At 38.1% G+C, this 22,756-nt stretch overlaps 1 protein-coding gene across 1 annotated transcript in view; it reads left to right on the top strand.

Annotated features, from left to right (window-relative positions):
* Positions 1 to 22,317, top strand: part of LOC124606989 (charged multivesicular body protein 7) — a 223,538-nt gene extending 201,221 nt beyond the window's left edge. Inside the window, exon 7 of the mRNA XM_047139132.1 lies at positions 21,992 to 22,317. Coding sequence (XP_046995088.1) covers positions 21,992 to 22,062 — 71 coding nt within the window. The 3' untranslated portion in view covers positions 22,063 to 22,317. The remainder of the gene's footprint in view (positions 1 to 21,991) is intronic.
* Positions 22,318 to 22,756: the final 439 nt, after the last annotated feature.

The following is a 22,756-nucleotide window of genomic DNA, read 5'->3' as shown; positions in this document are numbered from 1 at the left end:
TTTTTGTGTTGCCTGAAAAGCATTGAAATCGCAAGAAACCTTTAATACAAATAGATGATTTAGATGATGATATTTTAAAGTGCTCCATTTTTGAAATGTATATAAGAAGGGAATACTCAGCACTACAAAAGCTTGTTGCAGTTATGCCTAAACAAAGTGGTTTCAAAGATAGTGCTTCATCAGTGCAAAGAATTTTAAAAAACATTGGTTTCAAATATATTAAGAAGAGAGTTTTTAATTGAAAGAAGTGATATAGCAGCAGCACAAACCACATCCCTTATGAAGATGCATGATACAAGAGGAGGAGGTAGTTCTATAGTATATTATATTGATGACGTGTGGGTGAATCAAAATCATTCCACAAATACCTGCTGGAAAATGAGTGATGGTACTGGCAGTTTTAAAGTTCCCATAGGAAAAGTTTCTCAGGTACTTGTTCTGCATACTGGGTCTTCTTCTGATTTTATTCCTGACAGTAAACTTGTATTTTCGTGTAAGAAAAACAGTAGTGACTATACTGACTACCATTTGGAAATAACCGCTGTCACTGTTAAGTAGTGGTTCACTCGACAATTCTTGCCATACCTTGCTTCCAAGTCAGTCATTGTAATTACCATGCCAGTTATCATTCAGCTGTTACAGAGAAATGACCAAATATGAGCACCAGGAAAGAGGGAATATTGTGCTCTTGCTGAAAAATAAAAATATTATGGACAATATAAGACAGACTAGTGCTGAACTCCAGCAGCTCTTTAATTTATAAAAGTCATGTGACAGAATGTACAAATTTTACTTTCTCGCATGAGAAGTGGTCACACAGTTTTGCGTTTACCCACATATCGCTATCAGCATAATCCAGTAGAATTAAATTGCACACAGGTTACAAGCTATGTGAGGGAAAAAAACAAAACTTTCAAGAAAACAGACACTGAAATGTTGCACATGAAGCAATAGACAGTGTCTCCTTCAGCCTGGGCACACTGTGTGCAGCACGCTGAAAAGTTTCAGAAATAAGACTTTGACAGGGGGGTGACATGTACTTGGATAGCAGATGGTATTACAAAGTAAAATAATGACCTTTCTTGGCTATTCACCAAAAACTCCAATATTTTGACATGTAAACCCCTTTCATTTTCAAGACATGGACTGGAAAATGCCATAAAATGAAAGCGAGGGTTACCTGTCGAGATATCGGTGGTTTTCGACATTATCGGTCAGCATTCCATTGAGCTATTCACAGAAAATGGTTAATTGTTAGCTCGTTCAATGGATCATAAATGCGTTCTCCCACTATATTATCGAATGAATTAGTTTACACTCATAATGTGTATTGACAGTGAGAAATATGATAATATACTGTCAATTTATATGATAGTCTTTTGCACTGGTCTTTGCCATCAGTAATTCTTTTTTAATGCATAGTGATTTACATTGAACTGCAGTGAAACACACTCTCATAGGTGCATTATACACGTTTTAAAAAAATTGTACAGATTAGAAACAGTTGCCAAACAAATCTAATGATTTTTGTTTGCCTGTGAAGTTTATTTTGTTATGTATTATATTTTTTATTTATAATATTGGCCAAATCACAATAAATGCCAATTAGTGCAACCTTTTTCAATGATCTTGTCAGTAGGCGCGTGTCGTTTTGAGAAAAATTGCACTCTAAGCGGCATCAGTTGTTCTTGCCTTCTGACGTCACTCAGACGATTGCCATGGAACAATGGACACAACCTCAACATGTGAAGTAAGATTGTTGCCCGCAGCAACATAGTTCAGCAACGCAGACTTTGTTTGCCCACTCTCTTCTGCCACACATGCACAAACCTCATCCCTTCCACATTTCCCTATCACTCCACCTCAATGCACGGAAGTGCCATCCTATGTGACTCGGGGTATAATAGATAATAGATAATAGAATGTCATCTACATTAATAGTTAATTTGGGTAACAATTACTTTTCCAAACCAAAATCCAACCCATAGTAAAATCAACTACAGAAACATTCAACCAAAATGGAATTGCACAATACTGGAAACATTTGCCATAATACAAAAATGCAGTATACTTTCTAGAGTCTAATTCAGTATGATGAAAGTCAAGACTAGTCATGTATTTTACATTCTCAAATTTGTTCAGTAACTCATCCACGTTTTCTGGGCGATCTCCCCCCCCCCCCCCCCTCCCCCCCTCTGTTCCCCCCATGCCGCTCGTAGCACTTGTTCCAATGCATCAAGTCCAGAACTAGCCTAATCCCGCCATCTCATTTAGAAACTACCACAAATGAGTTATCATATTATCTAAAACTTCTATCCACTACCCTCCACTTTCGCATTTTCCGTTAACTCCCTATCAGCAACCTTTCTCGTACATGTGGTTTCTACATAAGGCTTCATGAAACACGGTTCATGAGGTTTCAGCTTTAGTTTACATCGATGCTTCTTCACTTTACTGGTCTCTCATCAAAAATATCATTATATTCCCATAAAAAAAATATTTCTAGTTCATCTTTATCCTTTGTATTCAAAGCTTCAGCATTCCCTATTTTTTTGCTACAAGTTCAGTGTAAGAATCATTAGTTATTTCCCAGTCACAAAATTCTTCATCTTCCTTATGGTATCCTCTATCATCAAATTCCTCTAAAGACACCCCCACCCCACACCCTCCTTTCCCTGAGTTCATTGCTATTACTGTTATTTATCATCGTAATGTCTGACTCGCCAGAAATTCCTCTCTTAGGATCAGTAAATGACAATGTCACCTCATCCTGTTTAAAACCAACTTTAGCCATGACATCCAATTCATTCCCAGTATTAAACCTTCATTCAGAGTCTCATTCACTAAACATCTTTGCACAAAAGAAACATCATTTATCTTGAGAAAAATAACAGAACTTTTCTGGTAATCACTTAACTACTTTTTCCAGTGGCACTTTTAGCATCCCCCTCCCCCCCCCCCCCCCCCCCCCCCAATTATCATTTTGAACACAAATACGTGAACTCCCCTGTACATCACAATAATTAACGTTTCCATCTTCATATGACAAATCCTCTTCTTTCTCTCTGAAACCCAAACCTCTCTATTTCTCTACTGATCTTCCACTTTCCAGAGTCTGTAAGCTTTCCAACATAACTTTGCAATCTATTGGCTCTTCATTAGGCTCAGAATTCATCACCACCCCATTTTTGATACATCTCATGGCAAATTCCCTTCCAAACAGGCATTTCATTACCATTATCACTATCAACAACATCAAAATAATCACAAGTAACCTTCAGTATCTCATCACTAATCTGCTCACTTCACTTGCTGGCATCAGGACAAGTGGACGCCATTTCACTGATATTAACTGATATAAGCAGATCATTGTGTACTTCCATATTGTTCACTAAATTATCATCAAGACCTACAATTTTGCTTCTGTCATAATCTTTCATCAATATTTTCTCTATAATCTCAACATAAATCATCCCATCTGATTCTTTTCAAAGCACAACATCAACATCAGAAACATCAACAACAGCATTGTTACCTTAATAATAATAATAATAATAATAAAAGAAAAGAATAGGCCTCCGGTATGTTCTGCCAGTCGTAAAAGGTGACGAAAAGAACAAACCACTAATAGGGCTAACCCCCCTTTTAGTGTGATTAGTTGGTTCAGGACAGAACTAAAGAAGCCTCGGACAAGTGCCGTCATGGTCGGGGACGACGCTTGAACCCTATGCCCGCCCACAATGGTAACGACACTGCTAGCCAACTAGAAAATGATTTAAATCCAAATAGAGATGTTTTGCAGGATATGCTTCCTGCAACCACCCTAGAAGGAAAACAAAGACAGAGGATGAGATGGTCAGATGAAGTTAATCGACACCTCATGTTCTGTTATTACCAAGCAAGGAACCAACACAACTGGATACAGATCACAAGTATACACAGCATTTTTTACCAGATACCCAGAATTAAAATTTTTAACAGAACAACGACTAGCTGATCAGGCCCGTGTAATAATCAAAAATAACAGGATACCCCAGTCAGAATTAGAAAACATCAAACAACAAGTACAACAAATACTGGAACAAAATAATGTGCAATCAGAAGAAGAAGAAAATACAGTAATGGACTCAAACATCCCAAAGCAAACAAACAAAGAACAACACACATCAATTAAACAGTCAGAGGAAAACGAAATCTTAAGACAGCCACCAGAACAAGCACAAATAGAACACGAAGTGACACACATGTTAGATATAGAAGAAAAATTTCAGCTGACATATATAGAATACAAAGACATAAATACAGACATTAGACCATTCTTGCATAGACTGCCAAATAACCCACAAGTCAAAACAACAATAAAAACTATCAACACAATCATACACAATAAAATAAATGAAAACACAACTATGGAAGAGTTACAACTACCGGTTTATATAGGAGCACTCACTACACTAAATATACACACTAGGCAGAGATCAGAACCAACCAACACACAGAAGAAACCCACAAAACCAGCATGGCAACACAGGCTACAGATCAGAATAGAAAAGCTGAGAAAAGACATCGGACAGCTAACACAATTTATAAGAAATGAAATGTCAGAAAAAAAAACGAAAAAGGTTAGGTAAAATCTCACAACAAGAAGTGATAGAGCAATTAGATGAAAAGAAGCAGAAATTACACGCATTGGCCAAACGACTTAGAAGATACAAAAAAAAGTGAAAATAGAAGGAAACAAAACCAAACATTCAACACAAACCAAAAGAAATTTTACCAGACAATAGATAACACACACATTAAAATAGACAATCCACCAAACATAACAGACATGGAACACTTCTGGAGCAACATATGGTCAAACCCGGTACAACATAACAGGCATGCACGGTGGATACAAGCAGAAACAGATATGTACAAGATGATACCACAAATGCCTGAAGCGATAATTTTGCAACATGAAGTCACCCAAGCAATTAATTCTACTCACAATTGGAAAGCCCCTGGAAAAGATAAAATAGCAAATTTCTGGCTAAAGAAATTCACCTCTACACATTCACAGCTAACTAAATTATTTGACAGTTACATTGCAGACCCATACACATTCCCTGATACACTTACACATGGAATAACTTATCTGAAACCTAAAGATCAAGCAGACACAGCAAACCCAGCTAAATATCGCCCCATAACATGCCTACCAACAATATACAAAATATTAACTTCAGTCATTACACAGAAATTAATGACACATACAACACAGAACAAAATTATAAATGAAGAACAAAAAGGCTGTTGCAAAGGAGCACGAGGATGTAAAGAGCAACTGATAATAGATGCAGAGGTGTCATATCAAGCTAAAACTAAACAAAGGTCACTACACTATGCATACATCGATTAGCAAAAAGCTTTTGGTAGTGTACCCCACTCATGGTTACTACAAATATTGGAAATATACAAAGTAGATCCTAAATTGATACAGTTCCTAAACATAGTAATGAAAAATTGGAAAACCACACTTAATATCCAGACAAATTCAAATATCACATCACAGCCAATACAGATTAAGTCCTTTCTGGTTCTGCCTTGCTCTGAACCCACTATCCAACATGCTAAATAATACAAATTATGGATACAATATTACTGGAACATACCCACACAAAATCACACATTTGCTATACATGGATGATCTAAAACTACTGGCAGCAACAAATCAACAACTCAACCAATTACTAAAGATAATGGAAGTATTCAGCAATGATATAAATATGGCTTTTGGAACAGACAAATGTAAGAAAAATAGCATAGTCAAGGGAAAACACACTAAACAAGAAGATTACATATTGGATAACCACAGCGACTGCATAGAAGCGATGGAAAAAACAGATGCCTATAAATATCTAGGATACAGACAAAAAATAGGAATAGATAATACAAATATTAAAGAAGAACTAAAAGAAAAATATAGACAAAGACTAACAAAAATACTGAAAACAGAATTGACAGCAAGAAACAAGACAAAAGCTATAAATACTTATGCCATACCAATATTGACCTACTCATTTGGAGTAGTGAAATGGAGTAACACAGACCTAGAAGCACTCAATACACTTACACGATCACAATGCCACAAATATAGAATACATCACATACATTCAGCAACTGAAAGATTCACATTAAGCAGAAAGGAAGGAGATTTATTGACATAAAAAACCTACATTATGGACAGGTAGACAATTTAAGAAAATTCTTTATAGAATGAGCAGAAACTAGCAAAATACACAAAGCAATCACTCATATAAATACATCGGCTACACCACTGCAATTTCATAACCACTTCTACAACCCTTTAGATCACATAACATCAACAGATACGAAGAAAGTAAATTGGAAAAAGAAAACACTACATGGCAAGCACCCGTATCATCTAACACAGCCACACATTGATCAAGATGCATCCAACACATGGCTAAGAAAAGGCAATATATACAGTGAGACAGAAGGATTCATGATTGCAATACAGGATCAAACAATAAACACCAGATACTACAGCAAGCATATTATTAAAGATCCCAATACCACAACAGATAAATGCAGACTTTGCAAACAACAAATAGAAACAGTAAATCACATCACAAGTGGATGTACAATACTAGCAAATACAGAATACCCCAGAAGACATGACAATGTAGCAAAAATAATACATCAACAGCTTGCCTTACAACATAAACTTATAAAACAACATGTTCCCACATACAAGTATGCACCACAAAATGTACTGGAGAACGATGAATACAAATTATACTGGAACAGAACCATTATAACAGATAAAACAACACCACATAACAAACCTGACATCATACTCACCAATAGAAAGAAGAAATTAACACAACTAATCGAAATATCCATACCCAATACAACAAATATACAAAAGGAAACAGGAGAAAAAATTGAAAAATACATCCAACTGGCTGAGGAAGTCAAGGACATGTGGCATCAGGATAAAGTTGCCATTATACCAATTATACTATCAACTACAGGAGTCATACCACACAATATCCACCAGTACATCAATGCAATACGGCTACATCCAAACTTATATATACAACTACAGAAATCCGTAATTATTGACACTTGTTCAATTACCCGAAAGTTCCTAAATGCAATGTAACATGTACCGTACAGTTAAAAGGAAGTCACGCTTGATGAAGGTCCGTGTCACTTTCCAATTTTAACCAGACCTAAGGTCTGAGAAAGGAAAGAACATAATAATAATAATAATAATAATAATAATAATAATAATAATAATAATAATAATAATAATAATAATAATAATAATAATAATAATATTATTATTATTATTATTATTATTATTATTATTATTATTATTATTATTATTATTATTATTATTATTATTATTATTATTATACTTATACTTATACTTACTAACGGTCCTGTCCAGATTGTAAATTGTGCTCTGGTGTAATAATGAAATTTGGAAAATGCTCAAAAAGCAAAGGCTGGTGCACTTCCGGTTCAGAAGAGGACGCACAAGTGTAATAGGACTGTTGCTATTTTCTATATGCATACATGATCTGGCAGACAGGGTGGGCAGCAATCTGAGGATGTTCACTGATGATACTGTGGTGTACAGGAAGGTGTCGAAGATAAGTGATGGTACATTGATACAAGATGACCTAGACAAAATTTGTAGTTGATATGATGAATGGTAGCAAACCCATAATTGGGCTACAGCATTAGTAGTGTCCTTTGTGACACAATCATATTGTTTAAGTATTTGTGCTTAATGTTCCGAAGCAATACGAAATGGAATGAGCTTGCGAGGATTGTGATAGGGAAGGTGATTGGTTGACTTTGGTCTATTGAAAGAATTTTAGGAAAGTGTGGTTCATCTGTAAAGGAGACTGTGTGTAAGACACTAGTGCGACCTGTTCTTGAGTACAGCTGGAATGTTTGGGATCTACACCAGGCCAGATTGAAAGAAGACTTAGAAACAATTCAGAGGCGAGCTACTAGGTCTATTACCAGTAGGTTCGATAAGCATGCAAGTGCTATAGATAAGCTTCGGGAGCTCAAGTGGGAATCCCAGCAGGGAAGAAGACATTCATTTCAAGGAACACTACTGAGAAAGTTTAAAGAACCAGCATATGAGACTGACTGCAGAACGATTGTACTGCCACCAATGTATATTTCATGTAGGGACCACGAAGATAAGATATGAAAAATTAGGGATCATTTGGAGGTACATAGACAGTAGTTTTTCCCTCGCTCTATCTGTTAGTGGAACAGGAAAGGAAATGGCTAGGTGTGGTATAGGGTACCCTTTGCCGCACACTGTACGGTGGCTTGCAGAGTATGTATGTAGATGCAGATTGTAATATTTCTGGCTTTACAGCCATCATATTCAGCTTCAAGAAGCTCTACTTAGAGCAGTTGTGAAGGCAGCAATGGGAAGACGACATAACGTGGTGTGAGGTACTGATGACAGATGGTTTGTTTGGTAAGGGTATTGTGAGAAAGATAAGCTGAATTGTGGTCCTCCTTTGAGATTGGCTGCTGTGTTTGGAAATTGCATGGCAAAATGATAATCTTCTGTTATTAATGTTAGAGAAACGAAGTAGCTTATTTACACGTATTTATTGTTAAAGCATCTCTCAATAGCATGCTATCGTTCAATTATTTCACAGTTGTTAATTGTCAGCAAAATAGTGAACAGTTGGTAAATGAAAAGGCGGACAAAGCATTACGGAGCTCTTCGGATCAGGCCTAACTTAGATGGTGGGCGAAGCGGTTTGTCTGCAAGATCAGAGCTGGACTGGCAGTCTCGGAGGAGAGATGTGTTGTCTGCCGTCAGGTTTGGACTTTATTAGCAGCGTGTGGTTATATGGACATGTAATTGAGAACAATTTGATAGCAGTTACGCAGATATGCAGTTCATTGTTTTGTTTTTAAGAAAGTATGAAGATTGGATATTATTTGTGATTCATAAAGTGGAATATAATCGTGCAGTTTCACGTATTCTGTTTATAAAAGGCAAGTGGCATCCTGTGTACATAAACTAATTTGAAATTTAATTATTTATAAAATATCAGTGCCTTGTATAGAGTTTATTATATATAACCTCAAAAAAAAACAGATTCATGGCGTACATGCCATTTTCTGCGCAGGTGACAACGGCTACAGAAGAGTGCAGGTTGGTGGACATTAATTAGAACTTATGCATTCCACTGAAGGCAGTGGAAGCAAATAGGCACCTCACGCGTACTGCAATTGTAGTATGAATGAGATTAGTGACTGTCATCTGTGGCAACCCAGAGGAGATATGAAGGAGAGAAATTTTCAAGGGAAGGGGTTTACAATATGCACATATTGTACAGGGGTTAGGCAAAATAATGTGAACACTGTACTTACTTGGAAACATTTTATTAATAAGGGGTTGGATCCCCTTTTGCCCATAGTACAGCTGTGATTTCTCTTGGAATATTGGCAATAATGGTGGTATACTCTCCAGTAGAATGTTATGCCATCTTCAGTCAGAACCTCTTCTAACTCCAGCAGTGATGAGGGAGACAAAAATCTACTCTGGAGTCTGTGCTCTAATAATGCCTGTAAGGGTTCAATAATGTTCAAGTCTGGGGAAGGCGCTGCAGTTCAGTTGCATGCTCCTCATACCATGATTGTAATGTCCTGGCTGTGTGAAGGGTGCATTATCATTCTAAATATGACATCATTGTTGGGGAACAACATTTGAATCACAGGGTGCACCTGATCACCTAAAATATTCGCATAATTGTTGGCTGTAACACAGCCTTTGAGAGTAATGATAGAACCAACAGAATACCATGAAATGACTGCCCAAACCATGACACTTCCACCTGTATGCTTAACTGTTGGAATCAGTCAGTCAGGATTGTAGGCTTCTTTTGGCATTCTCCATATGTAAACCCAGCCTGATGTTGAAAATAACGAAAACGTTGACTCGTTGAACCACATGCCATGTTTCCACTGATCAGCCATCCAGGATGTTTTACACTTCTTTACATTGGAAGTCGTCACTAATGGTTTTGGTATAGCAGCTCATTCATGAGCATTCACTTTACGGAGTTCTTGGCGAACATTGTCAATAGATACTGTGTCTCAGAGATGGTTATTGAGCTCTGCAGTCATTTTAGCCGCCATAGTTTTGTGTTGTTTTGACACAATTTTTATTAGCATACAATGATCTCTGTCATTCAGTTTTGATTTGCTCTTACTATTACATTTGCACTATGATGTCTTTCCATGTTTTGTGTAGGCTGTCATGACTCTTGAAACAGTTGCTCTTGAAACATTCAGTAAGTTGGCTGTCCTGGTTACTGATACTCCAGCTAATCAGGCCACCACAAACTGCCCTCTTTGGAACTCTGTTAGGTCTTTTATTGAAAGTCAACTGTGGCCTCTGAATGCAAATATGAAGTGTGCACTACTCATAAACAACCTGCACTGATGCCTAGTCCATACTGAACACACACAGTCCCGCACAACACGTGCCTTACCTGTGTTGTTGACCGCCAAACACAACCATCCCATTACTACCATTGTTCACATTATTTTGCCTATCCCCAGTATATCTCCCTCTCTCTCTTACTCTCTTTTTTAACTTGCCATGAGATTTAGATATTTTCTCACCCCTCTGTCTCAACACATTCAACCTCACCACTGCCCTCTGTATCTCCATCACTCAATAACCTATCAAGACCTAACTCATAACAATTATCATCACTAATTTTGCTAATCAAAACTCTGTTGTAGTTACAAGCAAATAAGTTTGTCAACGTATCATCTTCACGATCAACTTCAGCCCTCTTCTTCCTATTTTCTACCTCTTTCATTTCCTTTGATACATCTCCCCAAAATTCCTGCAGCACTCTATCCTATTTACCTGGTGTGAACTACTGTAATCTCTACTGTATAACACCCTCTGAAAATTTCCCCTTCTCTCCTAAAATTATTAGCCTGATTCTGATATCTATTTTCTCTCACCCCAAACCGACAGGCGGTGCGGTTTAGTTTTCCCAATCCCTTTCTTCTATTTCCAAAATTCCTGTTATCTGTTTCCATCATTACATTCCCGTTGCCTACTTCTTTGCTCACGACCCCTTTCATCGTCCCTTTGTCTATCACTCTAACTATTATTTCTCCTGTCATCATCTATGCATCTGTCATTCCAATAGTTATCCATCCTATTACTGTTATATATAATTGTTCTTGATCTCTCTCCTTTTGTCTCTCTCTTGTTGATGATCATTGGGCCATCCCCCACCCTCTCCCATTCTGATACTATCCATGTTCCCTTTGCCTATCCCTCTGTCTCTTATTTCTTTCCCACTCCATGTCTACTTTTATGAACATATTTTAAAAATTGTTCACTAGAGTCATCTGGCCCTTATACTAACCCCCACTGCACAGCATGTGGCAAATGCCAAAGATGCATCTATTTGTGTTGCCTCATCTAACAGTTTATCTAAGTATACAGGTGTTTTAGTTGTTGTTCACAAAATCTTCCCTGCAGATGCTACCTTCTTGGAAACATAAGACATTAAAGAATTGTGAGTTAATAATAGCTTGTTTGATTTCAGACCAAAATTTGCTCAAAAAAAAAACTTTTTTGAATTTTGTGGAAGTCATATCTGTATGTATATTGTGATTAGCCCACGGCAGTGCTTCCCTATTTAAAAATTTCTTTAAAAATTTAATTTTAAAGTTGCCTGACATACACTGTTCGTAACATTATCCCTACATTGGTAAAAAAGAGTCCTGGGGTGGAGTTTGTTTTCTCCAGGAAAGTTCTTCATGTTTATACCAGTCCAAGTACTACTGTTGTTACTACAAAAATTCCTGGTTATATTTCATCTAACTTTGCCGTAACACTTGAAATATTATTAATGCATCATTAAATATTCTGTTTGATTCAATCAATTTGGGATTTATAATGTCACTCTTAATTTTTATCGTAGAATGTAAGAATTTTAGGTTCTTGTCATTGCTCTCTGTCTCATTCATCAGTTTGTTTTGTACCTTCTCAGTTTTAGCTTCTGCAGAACTAATATGAGCTTCAAACTTACTACACTCTGTGTTTACATACATTTTAAAATTATTTAAAGCCCTTCTAACCCCTCAGTTATCTCTACAGTTTTCTCTACCTGAACTTTGTCATCATCTAGACCTTTTCTGATACAATTTAGTGCTTGACACTGCCTCTCCTTTGTATTGAAACTATTTAATTTTTTGCATAATTTCTCACTGTTTTTCAATTTTTTCCCAATCTGGCTGTCTGTCTTCTGACTTTGGTTATCCAGTTTCTCCCCAGTTAGTTTCACAAGCTTATTAAAAAGGTTGCTACTATCGCCAACTGTTGTTGTTGTTGTCTTCAGTCCAGAGACTGGTTTGATGCAGCTCTCTATGCTACTCTATCCTGTGCAAGCTTCTTCATCTCCCAGTACTTACTGCAACCTACATCCTTCTGAATCTGCTTATAGTATTCATCTCTTGGTCTCCCTCTACGATTTTTACCCTCCATGCTGCCCTCCAGTACTGAATTGGTGATCCCTTGATGCCTCAGAACATGTTCTACCAACCGATCCCTTCTTCTAGTCAAGTTGTGTCACAAATTTCTTTTCTCCCCAATTCTATTCAGTACCTCCTCATTAGTTACATGACCTACCCATCTGATCTTCAGCATTCTTCTGCAGCACCACACATTTTGAAAGCTTCTATTTTCTTCTTGTCCGAACTATTTATCATCCATGTTTCACTTCCATACATAGCTACACTCCATACAAATACTTTCAGAAACGACATCCTGACACTTAAATCCATACTTGATGTTAACAAATTTCTGTTTTCTCAGAAATGCTTTCCTTGCCGTTGCCAGTCTACATTTTATAGCCTCTCTACTTCAACAATCATCAGTTACTTTGCTCCCCAAATAGCAAAACAAATCTACTACTTTAAGTGTGTCATTTCCTAACCTAATTCCCTCAGCATCACCTGATTTGATTCAACTACATTCCTTTATCCTCGTTTTGCTTTAGTTGATGTTCATCTTATATCCTCCTTTCAAGACACTGTCCATTATGTTCAGCTGCTCTTCCAGATCCGTTGCTGTCTCTGACAGAATTACAATGTCATCAGCAGACCTCAAAGTTTTTATTTCTTCTCAATGGATTTTAATTCCTACTCCAAATTTTTCTTTTGTTTCCTTTACTGCTTGCTCAATATACAGATTTGAATAACACCAGGGATAGGCTACAACCCTGTCTCACTCCCTTCCCAACCCCTACTTCCCTTTCATGCCATCTGGTTTCTGTACAAAACGTAAATAGCCTTTTGCTCCCCGTATTTTACCACTGCCACCTTCAGAATTTGAGAGTGGGTATTCCAGTCAACATTGTCAAAAGCTTTCTCTAAATCTACAAATGCTAGAAACATAGGTTTGCCTTTCCTTAATCTATATTATAAAATAAATCATAGGATTAGTATTGCCTCACGTGTTCCAACATTTCTACGGAATCCAAAATGATCTTCCCCGAGGTCAGCTTCTACCAGTTTTTCCATTCGTCTGTAAAGAATTTGCTTCAGTATTTTGCAGCTGTGACTTATTAAACTGATAGTTCAGTAATTTTCACATCTGTCAAATTTTCAGATCTGTCAACACCTGCTTTCTTTGGGATTGGAATTATTATATTCTTCTTGATGTCTGAGGGTATTTCGCCTGTCTCATACATCATGCTCACCAGATGGTAGTTTTGTCAGTAGTTCTAATGGAATGTTGTCTACTCCCGGGGCCTTGTTTCAGCTTAGGTCTTTCAGTGCTCTGTCAAAATCTTCACGCAGTAACGTATCTCACCGAGCGAGGTGGCGCAGTGGTTAGACACTGGACTCGCAATCGGAAGGACGACGGTTCAATCCCGCGTCCGGCCATCCTGATTTAGGTTTTCCGTGATTTCCCTAAATCACTCCAGGCAAATGCCGGGATGGCTCCTCTGAAAGGGCACGGCCGATTTCCTTCCCCATCCTTCCCTAATCCGATGAGACCGATGACCACGCTGTCTGGTCTCCTTCCCCAAACCAACCAACCAAGTAACGTATCTCCCATTTCATCTTCATCTACATTCTCTTCCATTTCCATAATACTGTACTGAAGTACATCACCCTTATATACTCTCTCTATATACTCCTTCCACCTTTCTGCTTTCCCTTGCTTAGAACTGGGTTTCCACCTGAGGTCTTGATATTCACACAAGTGGTTCTCTTTTCTCCAAAGGTCTCTTTAATTTTCCTGTAGGCAGTATCTATCATACACCTAAACTTGTACTACTGTGGTAGGCATGGGCTTCATGTCTATCTTGGCCACAGTAATGCATTCACTATGCTGTTTGTAGTGGCTTACCCACCCTACTATTGTTTTATTCATTATGAAACCTACTCCAGCATTACCCCTATTTGATTTTGTATTTATAACCCTGTATTCACCTGACCAGAAGTCTTGTTCCTCCTGCCACCGAACTTCACTAATTCCCACTATATCTAACTTTAACCTATCCATTTCCCTTTTTAAATTTTGTAGTGTACCTGCCCAATTAAGGGATCTGATGTTCCATGCTCCGTTCCGTAGAACGCCAGTTTTCTTTCTCCTGATAACAATGTCCTCCTGAGTAGTCCCCACCCGGAGATCCAAATGGGAGACTATTTTACCTCCAGAATATTTTACCAAAGAGGACGCCATCATCATTTAACCATACAGTAAAGCTGCATGCCCTCAAGAAAAATTACAGCTGTAGTTTCCCCTTGCTTTCAGCCATTCGCAGTACCAGCATAGCATGGTCGTTTTGGTTAGTGTTACAAGGCCAGATGAGTCAATCATCCAGACTGTTGCCCCTGCAACTACTGAAAAGGCTGCTGCCCCTCTTCAGGAACCACACATTTGTGTGGCATCTCAACAGATACCTGCCCATTGTTATTGCACCTACGGTACGGTTATCTGATTCACTGAGGAATGTAAGCCTACCCTCCAATGCCAAGTTCCATGGTTCATATTTCCAAGAGTACCAGAACCTGTACAGAAAATTGGAATAGAGATCAACATAAACATCATTCCCACCCTTTTTGTTGCTCATGAAAACCACACATTGCATGTTGTACCACCATACAGCGAGACCTTCAGAGATGGTGGTCCAGATTGCTGTAAACACAGGTACCTCTAATTCCCAGTAGCATGTCCTCTTGCATTGGTGTATGCCTGTATTCGTCATGGCATACTATCCACAAGTTCATCAAGGCACTGTTTGTGCAGATTATGCCACTCACCAGCGGCGATTTGGCATAGATCCCTCAGATTTGTTGGTGGGTCACGTCGTCCATAAACAGCCCTTTTCAAACTATCCCAGGCATGTTTGATAGGGTTCATGTCTGGAGAACATGCTGGCCACTCTAATTGAATGATGTTGTTATCCTGAAGGAAGTCATTCACAAGATGCACACGATTGGGGCGGAAATTGTCATCTATGAAGACGAATGCCTCGCCAATATGCTGCCTATATGGTTGCGCTGTTGGTCGGAGGATGGCATTCACGTATCATACAGCCGTTACGGCACCTTCCATAACCACCAGCAGCATATGTCGACCCTACATAATGCCACCCCAAAACAGCAGGGAACCTCCACCTTGCTGCACTCGCTGGACAGTGTGTCTAAGTCATTCAGCCTGGCCGGGTTGCCGTCAAACATGTCTCCGTAGACTGACTGATTGAAGAGAGATGCGACAATCATCGGTGAAGAGAACGTGCTGCCAATCCTGAGCAGTCCATTCGGCATGTTGTTGGGCCCATCTGTACCGTGCTGCATGGTGTCGAGGTTGCAAAGATGGACCTCACCATGGATGTCGGGAGTGAAGTTGTGCTTCGTGCAGCCTATTGTGCACAGTTTGAGTTGTAACACGACGTTCTGTGGCTGCACGAAAAGCATTATTCTACATGGTGGCATTCATGTCAGGGTTCCTCCGAGCAAGCCATAATGTAGCCCTTGAGCGAGGAATGTCATCGACAGCTCCTGTCTCTCTGTATCTCCTCTATGTCCAAACAACATCGCATTGGTTCACTCCGAGACACCTGGACACTTCCCTCATTGAGAGCCCTTCCTGACACAAAATAAAAATGCGGATGCGATTTATCTGTGGTATTGACAGTCTAGGGATGGTTGAACTACAGACAACATCTACATCTACATCTACATTTATACTCCGCAAGCCACCCAACGGTGTGTGGCGGAGGGCACTTTACGTGCCACTGTCATTACCTCCCTTTCCTGTTCCAGTCGCGTATGGTATGAGCTGTGTACCTCCTTCCTGGTAGAATGACTGGAACTGATCGGCTGCCGGACCCCCTCCATTTAATAGGCATTGCTCGTTCATGGTTGTTTACATCTTTGGGTGGGTTTAGTGAAATCTCTGAGCAGTCAAAGAGACTGTGTCTGTGATACAATATCCACAGTCTACATCTATGCTAACACAGTCTGGCTCTCCTGTATAGGACTAATGAAGTAAAATGTCATTAGCTTGTCTTGTCAGAAGCAGTAAAGATGAGAATGTGGTGCAAAAATACTTCTGCAAGTTCTTCACATCTCCTGTTAATTAGATGGATGAGTCTCCATAATGTTTGAGAAACATCCTTGAAGTAAGGTGGCACAATTCTTGCAGCACCATATTTTAGCCGGGAAAAGTCTTGCTTCCATGACTGTGATTTGCATGAGATGACTTTTTAATGGAGGAATGCTAATTATTGACTCTCCATAGTTTGTACCAATGTTAGCACAAATATTTAAAGCCTTGCAGAGTGAACCAAAACATGACCTCACTGTAATAACACTACTGGCAGGCTTCTCTCTACAGTTAATTATGTCCATAGTTTACTTTGTCGTACATAAAAGGTGTTCACGAAAACAGAAAATGGTAAGACGCCCGTGTCAACCTTGTCTCGACACTGTCCATCAGGTGTGCCTGTTGTGCATTTTCTTTCATAGAAAACATGTGTACAAAATAGAATGACAAGGGCAAAAGCTTGGCTCTCCTCTGGCCTAATGGCTTCCTCAGTTACTCAGCAGAATTTTATGTTTTTCATAGTAATTATTCCTCAAATTCTAAGGAAGACTTCTGACTTTACAAATTGATGTGTTTTATATTCTTAATTATACAACAATGAAATAAATGTGCAGTTCCTAAGCCAACTATACTTTTACAGTGGTTTATTCACATTTCTCTCTGTACAATCATTACATATGAATTAATCAATCAGTTCAGGTGTCAGCAGCACAGTGTGAATGTAAAGTAATGCTGTTCCATTGTAAGTAGATGAGGTGTCGGTGTCTGTCATAATCAAGACAGCTCTCCGGGTTGCAAGTTCCTTGGCATACATAGCCAACTTATCATTTAATGAAAGAGAGTTTCCAGAAAGGCTGAAAATCTTGATAGTGAAGCTATTATTCTAAAAAATGGCAAGTATAAGATGGAAAACCATCGGCCAATATCACTGCTTCCAGTATTCGCCAAAATTTTAGAAAAATTAATAAAGCATCACATCACTAAATAGGTAAATGGCTGTAAGTTACTAACCAGATCAGCGTGGCTTCCAGGCAGGTAGAAACACAGAAACAGCAATAAAATGTGCTACATTGAACATGTAATAAAAAAAAATCTAGAAAAAAAGCAATAGCGGAGTAATAGTAAATTTTGATCTCTCCAAGGCACTTGATACTGTCAATCATAACATCATTTCAGAACAATTGGAAGCATTAAGTATTCATGTGACATGAAAAAAGTGGTTTGAATCATACCTACAAAACAGAACACAGATTGTGGAACTGAAGTCAACTGACTCAATCAAAAAACCAGTTTAGTATCAGCGGCAAAAAAAGTTGAAGTAGGAGTAATACAAACAGTGTTCTAGGTCCCACATTATTCCTTGTTTATATAAATGGCATTCATATCTCAGATAGTGTAGCCATTGTCATGCTATTTGCAGATGATACTGGTGTAATAATAAATGTGCCAAAGCAATTGCTGCGTACATATGTCCACTCTTGATTCAGTGCAAACAGGTTGACATTAAATTAAGTAAAAGATATTAAATATAATTTGAGAAACTAAATCAAAATGTAAATCTAGGTTTGGTGGTGGTCTACAAAGCCATAGACATTTACAAAATCGTTAGGGATTCATGTTGATGGAGACAAAGGTTTTAATGGCCATGTAATAAAGCCTGTGCAGAAACTCAATTTAGCCTATTTTACTATTAGGCAGGATGGCATATTTTGACTGCTTTCAGTCTTGTGAAACATACTGAGTAATATTTTGGGGTTCTACCACTTGTCAGCTAAATCAATGTTTTTAGTTACAGAAGAGGGCTATCCGAATAACACACCATCCTTCACAGAGACAATTCTGTATAACAGATACAGGAGCACATTTTTACCTGATTTTTCTGCATAGCTGTAACTGCAGCTCTCACACTATCCCTGTCAGTCTAGACTAACCAATTTGTGTCCATACATCATCACTTGACCTGCTGCCCAGGGGAAAATAAGCATTGAAGGCTTGCTCTTGCCACATGTACTTGGAGGTGCTGTCCAATGCAAAAATGTATGATCTGTGATAGCTATAATTATTAGTCTGCAAATGACATATGTATCATGGCTCACCTTGCAGATTTTCAGACAAATGCTGACGTCTATAGTTATACATTGCTGAACCATGATACAAAAAACAGTGTGCACAGTGGTTCCTCAAATGCTCACTCCTGACCTGAAACAGAGATGATTGGACATCTGTCAACAATTTGTTTTGCGTTTTGAGTGAGAGTGTGATGGGTTCCTTAACAACATTGTGACATGTGATGAAAGCGGGTTTCATCATTTTGATCCAGAAAACAAGACATTATCAATGAAGTTCTACCACAAAGGATCACCGATGCAAAAAAACGTTCAAGACCGTGCCACCAGCAGGCAGTCGTGCTCACAGTCTTCTGAGATGTTCAACGTGTGGAGCTTCGGCCTGCAGAACCCTCAGAAAACTGAAAGCGCGAATTCGAAGAGTCTGTCCACATGACGCGACAATGCCAGACCACACAGAAGCACTGCCGCATCTGCAACAATTCAATGCCTTGGGTTCGCTGGTATCGATTATCTTCTTTACATTCCCGACTTGGTCCCATCTGATTTTCATCCATTTTGAAAACATAAAGAATGCCTTTGAGGACTTCACTTTGATAGTGATGAAGGAGTGCAAGTAGAAGTGAGGTTGTGGCTCTGTCAACAAAGTCAAACACTCTACAGTGACGGATAGTGTCAGAAAATTGGTCTCTCATTGTGATAATTGGGTTCGTCTCCAGGGTGACTGTTGAGGAAAAAGTCTGTAGACATGAGGAGTAAATATGTAGAATGTTAATAAAGTTATTTTTAAATAAAAAAAAAAAAAGATTTGAGGGCTTTCACATAAAAATTTAGAGGCATTACTTTTCAGCATGCAGCTGTAAAATCTTTCCTGAATCATTGTAGTGTATACAGGTTGTTCCAAAACTGTTAATTCAGATTAATACATCTGGTAGAGACCATCAAAACAGGTATATTTAGCTATGGTATATTTGGTCCTTGATGGCAATTTATGGTGCTAGAGACGCTTTACACAGAAGATAGTTTAGCATGCTAATTACGACAGTAGAATTAACAGGAACTGCTTGAATATGCAGCCGTTGGCCTGTATGTCCTCTGTACATCTTCACACCATTGACTGTCATGTCTGTGCAAAGATTCCTTGCATATCCACTGTGTTACCAACAGCAAAAACAGTTCTAGTGATGAGGTCTTCTTTTGTTTACACAACAGTTTCATACACAGCAGCTTCATAGGTCCCCAGAGGAAGAAATCCAGACACGTGAGGTTGGGTAACCTGAGTGGTCGGGCCATATGACCACCTCGACCGATCTATTGATTCGCAAAGGTGGCTCTTAGATGAGTCCTCACAGCATTGCTGAAATGGGCTGGCACCCAATTGCACTGGAAGTACATCCTTTGTCTGACATTCAGAGGTACATCCTCCAGCAGTTCTGGCAACACATGTTCCACAAAGATGCAATACCTACGACCACTTCCAAATGGAAGAACACATGGTCCAGTCAACCTATCGCTGAGAATGCCGTCCCACACATTAACACCTAATCGCTGTTGATGAGCACGAGGTCAAGTACCTCGTGGATTCACATGAGCCCAAACATGTGAATTATGAATATTGAAATAGCCTTCAAGAGTAAACAAAGATTTGTCAGTGTATAAAACCTCGGCCAGTAATGAGAGGTGCAGGACAGTCTGTTGTAAAAAACATTGTGCAAACTGCATGCATAGAGGAAAATCTCCAGTGCTAGTGCTACCGTGTGCTGAAGATGAAAGGATGTAGCCGTTGATTATGTCTGACACCAAGGATGTGTGCAGTATATTGTGTACTAGTATGTGGAGTGCCTTCAACATCTCACAGAATGTCAACCTACATTACAGAAGTTTGCACTGTTCGATTCCGGCCTGTATCACGCATACTTGCACGGAAAATTAGTTTGGAAAGCACTGTTGATACTCTCACATTGTAGCTCGTTCTTTTCCATCCACAGACCTGTATACCATACGCATGTCAGCCATTTATTAATGGAAATGCATTTAGAGCTGTGTGGAATCATCACGAGATGCTGCTTATGTTCTGGCATATTCTGACGTTAGTTTTCAGTCATTCCTGTTTCTGTTACTATAATATTCATAGCCCTTTTTTCTCCCCAAAGCAATTTAAAATGTAGTTTGAAGGTACTTGAATTTGTAGCTGAGAGAGTACACTTATTGAAAATATTTACATAAGGTTTCACAACTATTGCAGAGAGCATATGGGTGTTTTTGTATTTCATCTGAACCATTTTAATAAACCAGCAATACCTGACATTACGTACACCTTGGAACATATTGTAAATGTTATAAATGAAAATCTAGGAAATTTTACACACATGAAAAAGAGGAAACCATATCTTTCGAAAGAAGTGAAAATTTACGTATGCCTCCTAAAAGCACCTTATGGCATTCTTACTGAAATATTGATTTTAATTAGTCATTTTTTTTTTTTTTTTGCAGATAGCTCGAAAACAAACAAAGTAAGTACTAAAAGCAATTCACAAAATGTTTGTTTGTAAGAAACTGACAGAAACAAATGACCTCTGAATTGATAATCACAGGGAATCTTTGCAATAGTCTGTTGTATTGTATGTCTGTGACATCCTATTTCTGACTGCCCATCATTAATGTTAGAATAATGTTACTTCATATTGCTTCAAATGTCATGGGAATAAAGATGCACAACAATGTAGCTGTAAATATTCACAGCATGTGCAAGTTTGACCTGAAAATTTCAAATATCATTAAAAGCTGTTTTAAATTGGTGCGAAGAAATGCAGCAAAATAAAGATAAAACAAACAATAGAAAATCCAGGATAGACTGGTACAACTAACTACTCAGAGTTAAAGCTTTCAGCCATTAAGGCCTTTGTCAAATACACACGCACAACTGCAGTCTCAGGCAACTGAAACCACACTTTTTATGTTTTTGTTGTGCCTAACTGCAACTCAATTCAGCATCTCCGTTATATGTGAGTAGAAAATTAAAGATATTTTCACAATAAACACATAAATGACCAAAAACTGTTTACAGCTACTGAAGTTGAACCCACACTTTGAACCTCATTGTGCTTTAATTCGAGGGAAAGAGTAACTGAAAAGTTTTTATTCAGCACTGAATCATAAAAGTGCATTACTGAAGCTTTCTTTTTTTTATGTAAGACAGATTAAAGTTGGAAAAATAGTTTTTAACCTCCAGTTTTCCATGTAATAAATCTTTATTTATGTTTCACAGGTGGCCTTTCATCCAGCGTTTCAAGTACACCACATAAGCCTCGCCAAAGGTTAAGTGAACCAGCTCATTAAGAATGATGTTGGTGCCTTTTTGTTTTATTTAGAAGAACAATCTATATTTTTCAAAAACAAAACTGTTTTATATAAATCAATGTATGATTTGGGTTTCTTTGTCTGCTTGTAACTATTTTTTAACACTTGATACAGGAGTTCCTAATTGTGATGATGCGTTGGTTTATATTTCATGTAAATAACTTTTTTGTGAATTTTGTTTATTTATAATGATGGCAAATGATTTTATGTTAAGCTAATAAAGCATTCATATTTTTTTCTGTTTCATTTCCATACTACTTCTTAACTATTTATCCCATGTCTTAGTTTCCATCAGAGACTACATTATCAATTATTATTACCAAACCAATCTGGTACAGTATGTTATTTTTGTTTCTTAGACATTAATCTAAAAAAAAATCAATATATATTTCTGAGAAGACTCAATAAAATTAAAAGAAAAGTATTCCTAGCTTTCAGAATGGTTAGTTGCTTCAGCAGTGAGGAAGGAGGAATAGGTTTTGGAAGTTGCGGAAGCAAGAGTAGATATTCAGATCCCTGGGTGAGAGGGACCTACCTGATGTGTGGGTGAGGGGAAACAAAAATCTTGATCCTTTGCGAGGCTGTTAAAAAATGCATGTGGACTCTTACTGAAAGAACCCAGTGCTATTATTTATACAATTTGCCAAATCAGAAAACATCAGTACAGGTTTTT

The sequence above is a fragment of the Schistocerca americana genome, chromosome 1, assembly GCF_021461395.2.
Source record: "Schistocerca americana isolate TAMUIC-IGC-003095 chromosome 1, iqSchAmer2.1, whole genome shotgun sequence".
Lineage (NCBI taxonomy): Eukaryota > Metazoa > Arthropoda > Insecta > Orthoptera > Acrididae > Schistocerca > Schistocerca americana.
The sequence above is the reverse complement of the archived record's forward strand: the minus strand, read 5'-3'. Positions and strand labels throughout refer to the sequence as shown.